This window comes from Carya illinoinensis, chromosome 3, assembly GCF_018687715.1.
Source record: "Carya illinoinensis cultivar Pawnee chromosome 3, C.illinoinensisPawnee_v1, whole genome shotgun sequence".
In the NCBI taxonomy this organism is placed as follows: domain Eukaryota; kingdom Viridiplantae; phylum Streptophyta; class Magnoliopsida; order Fagales; family Juglandaceae; genus Carya; species Carya illinoinensis.
In genome coordinates, this window is record NC_056754.1 from 7,985,290 (window position 1) to 7,996,882 (window position 11,593).

General features: G+C 35.8%; 2 protein-coding genes across 3 annotated transcripts; both read right to left on the minus strand.

Annotated features, from left to right (window-relative positions):
- Positions 1–1,984: 1,984 nt before the first annotated feature.
- Positions 1,985–8,011, minus strand: LOC122303025 (PI-PLC X domain-containing protein At5g67130-like). 2 transcript variants are annotated; one of them, XM_043114555.1, is made up of 8 exons: positions 7,339–8,011; positions 7,137–7,262; positions 4,681–4,818; positions 4,464–4,562; positions 3,896–4,199; positions 3,457–3,680; positions 2,763–2,849; positions 1,985–2,430 (listed from the first exon to the last, which is right to left on the minus strand). In XM_043114555.1, exons 1-8 carry the CDS (start codon positions 7,426–7,428, stop codon positions 2,398–2,400), a joined length of 1,101 nt encoding a protein of 366 aa, XP_042970489.1. In that variant the 5' UTR covers positions 7,429–8,011; the 3' UTR covers positions 1,985–2,397. The 2 variants fall into 2 exon arrangements, with proteins under 2 accessions (XP_042970489.1, XP_042970491.1); XM_043114557.1 differs by having other exon boundaries at positions 7,137–7,259; positions 7,339–8,004.
- A 146-nt stretch (positions 8,012–8,157) lies between these two features.
- Positions 8,158–10,981, minus strand: LOC122303024 (receptor-like protein kinase FERONIA). Its single transcript, XM_043114554.1, has one exon. It carries the CDS (start codon positions 10,800–10,802, stop codon positions 8,247–8,249), a length of 2,556 nt encoding a protein of 851 aa, XP_042970488.1. The 5' UTR covers positions 10,803–10,981; the 3' UTR covers positions 8,158–8,246.
- Between the last annotated feature and the right edge of the window lie 612 nt (positions 10,982–11,593).

Below are 11,593 nucleotides of genomic sequence, written 5' to 3' on the forward strand. Positions count from 1 at the left end.
CTAAAATAGAACTACTCAGTACCGGTATTACTGTTAAGTCAATAGTCAAGTCTCAAACCACGGGAGCTAATTTTTTTGACTAAATTGGAGCCAGAACGTCTTTTTGACCAGAGGGTTCTTAATTTCTTATTTTATGATCCGGTGTCTCATGAGTGCGTCTAAATTTCATCTTATTCGGTGAAGATTACATATATATATATATATATATGTATGTGATTGGACTTAAAGAAGTTACATTCATCACATGATCAATGTTTACTTTTTCTAATTTCCAATCTGAAGAATCTTTAATTAGGAACTACGAATCCTGGTCAGTACTTTTCATGGAGGCATATAATCGACCAGAAATCTTTTGGGTCTCCTCGATGAGATACTGCTTTTTATTGCAACATTGTGGAAATAGTACTGCTGATCTAGTACGTTTGACTAGATTCTTTTCTTGCATAATCTGATATATATATATATATATATATATATAGAGGTCCACAACCTAAAATTAATACATGTTCATTTCTGTTTAGGATAGAAATTGCACGTACATGAATAGATGGAAAGAAAGATCAGTCATCTTCGAGTACTCCCTAGAGCTGAGGTGACTCAGGCCTTGACGAAGCGGTCTACGTTGGTTTAAATATACGAAGTCGACTTCGGAACATGAAGTCGATATCGTTTTATCGTAAAACTTTTATGTAGCTATATATGAGGAACGCATGCAGTACGTGCACATGCAAAGCGCCTCATCCTATTCTCTCGGGGTTCGACCGGGGGAGGGCTAACTTGCGCATAACTGAATAGTTTTCTCATCCTCCCGTTCTTATAAGAGAATGTTATATATAATTATTTTTATATATTTTATTTATATTCTATTGATATAATTAATTATATTAAAATTTTTTAATATATAATTAATCACATCAATAAAATATATAAAAAAATATTACGTAAAAATAATTATATTTTTATTATATATATAATAATCCTCGATTTTGATAATAAAATTAACTAGTAACTAAAGCAGTACATGCATGTGCACCTTAAATACCCTCAATTATAGCACCTAGCTACCTGTTTTCTTTACGACCGGCCATATAGCTAATTTGACTAGTATTAATAACACTGGGGGTGAAAAAATAGTGCTAGAGGAGAATACAGCGAATAAGCATCGATAGAGAACAGGGATAGTTGGAATTGTAAAACCATTCTGTTGATCTTGTTTTACAAATCTATCACAATTAAAAATAAATAAATGAATTGTGATCAGACCACATGCCAAAAACCTATATATATATATATATATATATATTATATTATATTAATATATATGAGGCAATATTTGACTAGGGATAATAAAGATATATAGATGCCAAGAATTTACAGAGTCATCTCTCTCCGTGGCAATTGAGAGAGAAAAAAATCTATACAAACCTCCTATTATTTACGCATGCAATCACTATATACTATATTTTTTTAATTTTTATTATTTTTTACTTTTATCAAATATTTAATATATGAATAATAAATAAAAGAATTGAATTAATTTAAGAAGAATAAACTCAAAAAAAATTTAAAAAAATATTAAAAATTTGAAAAAAAAAGTAATGTGTGGAAATTGAGAAGTTGTGTAACATTGCTCGAGAAAGATCAATAATCTCATTTCTCAAAGAATAATAATATATACAAGTTTTAAATGCACGCACAAGCCTCTTACGCAGACATTTTATAAAAAAAGTACAACTTATTATAAAAAAAAATGTGAAAAACTCACTTTATAGTGACTTTTTTTTTTTTTTTTTTTTTTTTTTTTTTTTTTTTTTTTTTTTTTTTAAGTAAAAGAATTACGCAAGATTTGTGTGTTGAGGTTGTCCCTGACTCCCTTGCGTTATTCTTTTAAAAAATAATGGGAACATATGCATGGCCCACTATGGATCTTAGAGGGCCAATTTTCTCCCAATCTTGCCCAAGACATAAGAACTACACTTGTACGTGGAAACATAATACCCATCGGAAAATATATTAGAAAAACTCGAAGAAATTAATTCCAAGCTGGAAGTAAATAGCAACAGATGAATGTTCTTTTCTTCTAACAGATATTCATGGTGGAGAGCAATTGCTCTCTCTCTCTCTCTCTCTCTCTGAGCGAGAGACTTTGTACTATTAGTGCCCTATCTGCATGTATTTTGTACATCATGCAAACTAGTATAATTAGTTTGTTTCCACTGAATGGCAGCTTGTTGTTTAGAAGTTTAGAAGGTAGATTTGACATTTAATTGATGCTTTCCTTTGCATAGTTAATTGATCAATGGAGGGCAGCAGATAGGCCTTATTGTATAACGCACGTATTCCTTTCACATAAACTTGATGATGGAATTCGATCGGTCTTATTGCATGCGTTCCATCTCATGCAGTGCAAGCGGGTGAGGTTGATCCAGGCTGCAAAATGAAGAAAATTAAAATGGTGAGAATTTCCCATATAAAGATAACATTTCTTTTCATCTCATATGTTTTTAACTTCCAATTGGGGTACAAATATTTTAACTTTGGTGGATAAATGATTTTGCCGATCTGGTGGATGAACTCAACATCAAGTGCATGGGCTTCAGCCCTTGGTGCAGACAACCCCAAAGAATTACGAAGATAGTTTCATGGGCCCAGTAGGGCTGAGCTTAAAAAGTTTTAGGTGTCTGATACTGAGATTTGGTAAAACATTTCAAGAAAAAATAAAAGTAATAGCCATTCTAAAATATGACAATAGAAGCTCTCACCACACATGCATGGACATCATCACAACCACACAACAGCTCCCCATTGAGAGTGTCCACAGCTTGAAATGTTCCACCTCCCTCGCTTCTCTGCATGAAAATTCCAAACTTTAGTAATGTTTCTAGTATATCCTGGCTCTTCCATTTTTTGTTTTTTCGTTTTTTGTTTTCTTAGTTGCAGAGGAAGAGAACATCCACTCCACCGAACTAATTGCTCAAAAGAAAGTTTAAGAAATCCATTTTCATTCCTAGTCATTTGTAACTTGAATTGAACTGAGATCAATTCAATTTAAGTCTAATTTTAAGCTGAATCTAACATTTAAATACTTAACTCTAAAATCACTAAATTTATCTCAACTCAAAACCTCTTTACATGTAGGATCCACAATTTTTTCAATTCAACACATCTTTACACGTGGGACTTACAACCTTTTTCAAGTTCTCATAAATACATCTTAATGTCTAAATACATCTAAACTCATTTTAAGTAGACCTCACAAAACTCATTCTACCATCTCAATTCACTACTATTCATAAAGAATTCAACTCATCTCAACTCAATTCAACTCAACATCTCAATTGAGCAGACTTAGCATTGTAAGCAGGGCATCAAAATGAAGACTGGATTGATCTTATTGATAATACAGACTACTTTAACAAACAAGGATGGAAGCAGAGGCCGGAAAGTTGGACATACCTTGTAAAAATCAACGGCAACAAAGTTAGCCCACCGGTTTCCGGCAGCACCAAAACATGTATGGAGCATCTTAATTAGATCAGCCGAGTTATGTCCACATGCGGTCATCTTAAAGGGAAGACTTGAAAAATAATTCACCAATACCAAAGACTTGGTTTTGTCATCAAGAGGTGGCGATTCTCTCCTATTGGGACAGTTTCCTGCACGCATTCCACCATCTCCATCTGCAGAATTTTAGGTTCCAAGAAGAAGAAGATTAAGAAAAAAATAACATTCATCATTACTAAAAGGCAATTTAGGATTCAAGTGATACCCAACCTTTTAATGTGAACTATGTAAATTAAACTGGAGAGAATCTAATATCAAGGAATTTAGATAATGGTAAGAGAACAAAGATTCAGGGGAGAAAAGTAATTAATTATGGGTACGAGTTTCTTACATTGGTTTTCAACCATGTAGTTCCACTGATAAGCAATGCCTTCACTTTCCTCCTTAGACCTAATTGAAGTGAATACAAGTAGCCTTTGGTTTTTAGCAACCATGTCACTGACTAGCGGCCAATCTTGACCATTATGTGGCATATTTTCCACCGGAAACCAATATTTCGCCAACCCGGCATCGATGAAGACCTTTCTCAGTCCATTCGGAGCTTGAACATAGTCTTCTAATATCAATGTGACAATTTCTGCTGGATTTGCTGATAAGAAAGCTTCGATCTCCTTCAGCGTGTCTATAGCAGGTTCCTATTGGGAATACAAATGTGAATTTTCAACAGCATACTTGAAAGCCTCGACATGGTTAAGATAAATTGATTTGCAAAAATTAAAAAAAAAAAAATGGATTAATTAATTAAATATTCTTGCAAATCACATACGTACTCACGTCATATCAGTAGCGTGGATAGTGTCTTTCGTACCAACTAGCAAATATAATTTTTTTTTTTTTAAAAAAAAAAAAATTCAATATAAGCGATTCTTTGGTAGAGATAAGGGACAAATTGCACATACAAATGCAGTATAGTCATGGCATTGTCCTCCAGAAGAATGGCACAACCATACATTTCCTTGAAAATCATACGTATCGAGCATCAAGCCGCGAACTCCATTCTACAAACAAAGCGCGATGGGTTAATTAATAGTTTACAAGATAATCAAGAAAATTTTAGAACAATAGAAGACAAGCTTAGTTTGCATAAGAACGAAGGAATTGCGAAAAGGAACGTACATTTAGCTGTTGAGTGACAGTATCTTCTTGATTTACGAAGGTAATCCGAGGAACTCCTGTGTGAGATGGCTCTCCATCGATAGCATAAGCATTATGGGTTGTCAAGAACGCATATTTATTGAACGGCAGAGAATTATTCTGTTCAGGAACAAAATGAAATCAAAATAAATGAAAAAAAAAAAAAAAAGAATTGATGAGTGCATGAATTGGAGAGTAAAACGATCGAGAGTGTAGCTAGATCTTAATTTCTTTCTTCCTTTCTCTCTTTTTGGGCCGTGGTTAAGAAAGTGGACTGGGTAATTTAGGCTAAATTTATTAGAAAAAATTCAATCAGTATCTTCACACCGAACATTATATATAAATTTATTTATTTATTTTTTCTTAATAAATATGTGATGTATAGATGATAAGTAGAATAACTCAATTAGTTTAAGAAAAATAAAAATAAATATAATGTATGATATGTGGAGATGATGAATAGTAAAATTTGTCGACATATATTTCCCACCGCGGCTATTAGAAGTATAAAAGATGCATTATTTGAATGTTAGGATTTCCTTAATTTTAATTGATTATTGGGTCCAACTTTGGATTAGGCCGATGGCATCTACATGTAAAATCGACCATCTTATGATAAATAATATTGCACAATAATAAATAAATGAATACAAAGGGCAGTGTCTAGAACAGGGCAAATAGGTTTAATTACATCATTCGTAGAGTACGCATACTTGAAAAGGTTTTAGAAATAAGGATGGTTTTTGTTCCTATAATTAATTGGGAACAGAATAAATTATTGATTGATGGAACAATTTGTTGCTTATAAATAATACTAGTAAAAATTCCATGAGCAATGCATGTATGCACGATTAAAGATGGAGTAACCGAGCAGTATGTCGGTCAATTGGTTTTACTCAGTGATCTCGAGTAAAGATTATTTTATTTCTATGATCAGAACTTTCGATCAATATGTCTGTCGGATTAGATTTATTCAGTGATTTCGAGCAAGAATTATTTTCTTGCAATATTTGAAATTTTTGAGCAGTGTGTCTATCGGACTGGCCTTGCTTGGTGATCCCGGTCAAATGCTAAATTCTTGTGCTTCTCAGTATTACTGGTTAGTGTGTCTGTAGAATTGGACTTGCTCGGTGATCCCAAGTAAGGGTTATTTTATTGCAATATTCGAAATTACCGAGTTGTGCCTGCTAGACTAGACTTGCTTAGAGATTTCAAGCAATGTTTATTTTTTTAAGATACTCAAAATTTTTGAGCAATGTGTCGATCAAACTAGCCTTGCTTGGTATTCTCGAGCAAGGGCTAAATTCTTGAGGAATGTATTAGTCAGACTGTGCAAGGCACATATGTCCAGGTGAAAGTGTTGCTACGTTGTTTATATGAAAAAAATATAATCTTTAAAATACATATAAATTAGAACTAATCATTAAGACTAGGAATCATCGAAGAAAAATAATATATGTTAATATGATAGTGAATTAAATAATGGGAAAGTGCTTTACAGTTTTATCAATTATAAAAAAAATAATTATTAAATCAGTAGTAACAGAGAAAACAAACCAATGATAGATATGTGAATCAAAATATGGATTCTGAACAAGCTAAGTCAAGAGACATATATACAACCATTGTAAAGTTTAGTGTATGCAAGCTGCGGGCATGTATTTATTTTACACATGATCAGGCTATCAAGATAGTTAACTTGTTTTATGGAGCTAGAATTTATTTTATTCATAAAATTGATCTTCCCAACTAATATATAGTTTTGTTTTACTACAAGGCTGATGCCTAGGTCTACATTATTTTTATATATATATATATATATGAAGATAATCTTTGAACTAAACTAATGAAAATGTAATATAAAAATGACAAAGAATAGAACATTAGTTTGACATTATGTAATCCGCTAATTCTTATGAGTTATGGCTGACCATATTTTTGTAGACAGAAATATTATTAGATGGCCTAATTTCTAAATAACTCAGCCTCCCTTTCTAGCCCACAATCCAAAACCCAATGCGTCACGCTATCTATGTGTGATCCTTTCTACCTCTGTCACAGGTAAAAACACCAAATCCCTACGCAACCAAATTCAATGCCTTCACAATATGTAATACTCAAAGAGTTGTCAAATAAATCATGTTTAATTCTTGATGAGAAAAAAGCCTAGAACAAGAAAACTGAAACGTAAAGAGCAAAAGCAATAAGCAAAAACGGTTAATCGATATTGAACAGTCCTAGGCAATGAACACTTTCATGCTAGCCAACATACTCTCCCAAAGGTTCCAACTTCTGTCCTACAAAGGGACAGTTTTATATATACACTAATACGGGAAGGATGAGGATATGAGAGTTTATTGCATCGAACTTAGCCTGAAATAATTAACTCTAATAATCTGATATGTGTATCAGAGTGAGAAGAGAAAGAAATACACTACCAGGAGCTGGAATTGGTTTGTAGCGGTTGATCTGACACATTTATTGCCTGTAAATCCTTGGGGGCAAGAGAAACAGTAGAGTCCCGCCTGGCAATCTCCATCGGATGAACATGGATCCAGTAACTGCTATTAAAGCGAAAAATAGTAAGAACTTCTGTCGTAATAGTAGCATTAAGCTAAAAAATTCAAGGCACACACGAACCCGGCACTCTCCATTGGAGCAAGCTGAGGCAATCCTGAGAAATAATATTACTGAAGCTTTCATCAAAAGCAAGTTTTGCCATAGACCCATTGGGAAAAAGTCGAAGAAAAATTCACAAGGAATCCAGAGGGGTGTGTATGTGTGTGGATGGTGGTGTTCTGACTAGAAAAACAACAAAAGAATTAAAATGGATGTCCTCGATCCGTTTTGGCGGAGATACCAGAGGAAACTGGAAAGAACTTTCATGGTGAATTAGGAGAAAGGTACTTTATAGAATATGCTCGGAAGCTACAAAATGGGAACCTTGCGGTTGGCTATCCAATGAAGACAAAGACGTTTGGTGTAAATAAAGCGAAGTATGGGAATGGTACGGCTTGATATTTGAGCGAGTGCTGGTTTGGCATCTTTGCTCAGTTTTATGGTATACAGATTGGCTTCAATAGATACGTTGTGCTCCACGATTACTGGCTAAGGGCTTCGACGTTACACACGTGGACATTGAACATCACTTGAGTTGTCTAACTATCTTGCAAATTTTTTTTTTTTTGAGGTATATATGCAATTTTTTCAATTGTACCATTTTTGGGACAATTTTTTTCATTAGTTTTGTTCAGATTTTATGTAATCCCAAGCTTTATTTTTGTAAGACATTCTTTCGTTAACATTGAGAGTAATAAATAAAACTTGGGTATTGTTGTTTTTTTCCGAAAAATACATTTTCTTCAATATTATTCATCATTAAATATAGATATTTTAATTGTTTACTGTTCGATTAATATAAAATATAGATATACTATTTAATTGGCCGGTATAAATTAATTAACTAAAACACCTTATATTTTATTTTAAATAGATATTATTTACTTTAAGCTGTGCAATAGAAAAATAGATGATGTAAACATGATCATTCAGGACAGTTGTGCATGGAGTTGTGTAACTGTAATGTGTTGTGTGGGAACATTTTCCTTGGTTTCAACCATGTGTCTATTGTTGATATTCTTCTCGGCGTTCTCTTGAATCTGCAGTGCAAACTGAAGGGCCTCCACCACATCCCTCATTGTCGGTCGTTCGATTCCATGATCACGTGTGCAACTGTCTGCAATCTCCCCGAACTTGTGAAGACATTCGGACTCAATCTCACCCCTCAAACACGGATCAATTATTTGATCAAGGTTCCCATCGTTGTAGCATTTCCTGGCCCACTGGGCCAAGTTCACTTGCTCCTTGGGTAGGCTTGGCATCAGTGCTGGCCTAGCACACAGTACCTCAAACAACACCACCCCGAATGAGTACACGTCAGATTTTTCTGTCAACTTCTGCATTCGGTAGTACTCTGGGTCCACGTACCCAAAACCACCTGTTACAACGTTGTTGAAGTGGATCTTGGACATTCTTATGGAATCCAACTTTGACAGACCAAAATGTGAAACCTTAGCCAACATCCTCTCATCTAGCAGTATGTTTGTGGATTTCACGTTGGAGTGAATTATCGGGTCATTTGCACTTGTATGAAGGTAGTTCAACCCATGTGCTGTGTCAATGCAAATCTGGACGCGTTGCTTCCATGACAGCGCAGAGTTCACAGTTCCGTAGAGATGAGAACGAAGGGTCCCACGTGCCACATACTCGTACACGAGGATCATCTCGTCTTGATCATCACAGTATCCGATAAGAGCTACAAGATTAACATGGCGAAGCATGGAGAGCATGTTGATCTCGGTCCAGAACTGGCACGTCCCTTGCTTTGACGATGGTTTCATCTGTTTGATCGCAACAGCGGTGGATCCCCCATCGATGTACCCTTTGTACATGTTTCCAACTCCTCCAGCTCCAATGACTAATCGATGATTGAAGTTGTCTGTGGCTGCTTTGATCTCCACGATTGAGAAGTAACGGCAGTGTTCTAATGGCAATGTTAAAATGTTCTTGTCAATTAACCTTTGCATCTTGGAAAATGGGACCAACGAGGATTTGGACAAGCCGGTACCTTGTTCATGCGCCCTCTTTCTTCTACAATGATCGTGAACTAATAAACATATATAAATAAGTATTGCGACCAAAGCACCGATGGGAATGCCAACTGCGATCATAATCGGTGACAGGTTATTTTTAGGCGTTGTCTTCTTCTCTGGTTCTAAGGATGTTGAACTTAGACACACCATCGGGGGTTCTGGATTGGGCCCGGCTAGGTTACCATCCGATTGGTTCAACTTGAATATCTCTACACCATTCAAGATTGCATCTGCATAATCCGGTTTTGGAATCACGTCTCTGTTTGGTTGGAGTGCAAGCCATAAACCCTGCTTAGCTTGGGATTTTCCAGGGACCAACACAATGTAGTCTCTGTACACAGGACTTCCATTGCCGCCACTCCAATGGATCACATCCATTTTCTCTTCTGCCGTCTGATTATATATGAATATACGAAATACCCGTTGATTCTCAAGCGTAACTTCTAATTGAGTCTCGCAAAAATGGAGCCTAACCAGATATAGAAACCCAACATCTACAGGAAAAATCCAAGTGAGGTTGTATTGCAAGTTAATGTTAGGATTCTTACCCATTGTACGAGAAGAAGTGTATATAATCTCTGGTGCGGTGTAAGGTGGGGTGTCCTCAGTGTACTTGATCGTGGCATTAGACCGATGAGGCATGGTGCCAAACGCTTTTCCGAAGATGTAATCCTCATCCTGACTCCAAGATCGGAACATTCCAGTATCATTAATGTTGGAAACATCTTTGCCACCCACGTTTAACCTATACAACGTCTCGAAAGCGAATGGATTATTAATATAGAAGGGCGAGTCGTATGCATTTACAAAGGTCGCTGGGGACATGTCTTGATTACTAATGTATAATTTACTTGGCATAGAAACAACCTCGATCCCATTGATGAAGGCATAAGAGCTCGGAGATGGTATGAAGGTTACGTTGAGATTTTGATTTTTTTGAACATCGACGATGAATTCTTTGACAAGATATGCTGTGGAAGGATTTGTAGAACTGGTGATTGAGAGAGAGGCGCTGAAGTTGCTTAAGAGTGTGAAGTCATTGGCAGTGACAGCGAAAAAAGATTTGGTTTTGTCGTAATTGGCGCACGATGTAGGGTAGAAGTAAAGGCGGAGAAATTTTGGGCCAGGTGAGACAGGGAAGGAGTAAGTGAATTTGGACTGGCGATCAAATATACGAGCAGTCATGTAGGGGACTTGAGAAAGGGAAGGGTCTAGTTTGGAAGTATTGGATGATGATGATGTGCTTTGAATGTCGCAGGGGGAGAACTTTGAGTTGGAATCGCCTTCCCAATGTCGACCATCGAGTGAGGTAGAGTTGGAGGAGGAGCCACAGTTGAGAAGGAAATAATCAGTAGGAGTGTAAGGAGGTGGAGTTTTGGCGGTGGTGATGAAGAGAGATGAGAGAAGATGGACAACGGTAGAGAAGAGGCAGAGTAGTGCAAGGATTGGCATGGGGCTAGAGTTACACACTGAAAACCCTGGAAGGAATGTTATAGTCGGAATTTGCAGCAGATGCAGAGGCAGAGGCAGGGGCCAGTGTGGAAAGCTAGGTGCTGAGGATTACTAACTTTATGGATAGACAACAGTTGGACGTCAAAAGTGGCAGAGAATAGTGCGGTTGTATGCATGATTGCGTTCCGTGGAAATTATGGTTTATAGATCTATCATCTAATTAAAGCAAGCGATGATATGATGTTGGGGACAGCTCCGCTCGGATCCATTAATCAACTCCACCATTGGTATTGGCTTACCTGCTTGAATATGACATAAACTCCAATCCCCAAGATTTATTTTTCCTTTGGGTCATTCAGTAATTATATATTGAGAAGCAGAAATGAAGAAATTATCAGGATTTAAAGGGGAAAAAAAAATATTAGAGCCAGGTTGGAGTTCGTAATTATAGGGATTTAACAAAAAAAAGAGGAAGACTTGGCAACTTCTATGAACATATTTTTCTTTCTATTTTATTATAGTTTTTGTTATTAGAATTTTATTTTTCATAGATTCCGCATCAATTTCTAATGTTAAAATGGAAAATAAACATGTAGTGTCATTTTCTGTTTAGAAATTGACAAAAGTAGGCCCGAAATTAAGATTCTTCTCCTGATTTCAAATGTCCAAGCATTAGTCAAGCCACTCCTCCTTATCTACCCACCTTTCTTTTCTCCTTTCCTTTTTCTTTTCCTTTCTCTTTCTCCTTTTCCTAAATTGCTTTACCATAGGTTTTGAAGATCATTCATGGA

Coding starts and splice junctions, on each gene's coding strand:
- LOC122303025 (XM_043114555.1), bottom strand. CDS start 7,428: ATGGGTCTATGGCAAAACTTGCTTTTGATGAAAGCTTCAGTAATATTA. Junction 4,563..4,680: donor CTGTCACTCAACAGCTAAAT/GTACGTTCCTTT, acceptor CTTTGTTTGTAG/AATGGAGTTCGCGGCTTGAT. Junction 4,200..4,463: donor GCCATGACTATACTGCATTT/GTATGTGCAATT, acceptor TATTCCCAATAG/GAACCTGCTATAGACACGCT.
- LOC122303024 (XM_043114554.1), bottom strand. CDS start 10,802: ATGCCAATCCTTGCACTACTCTGCCTCTTCTCTACCGTTGTCCATCTT.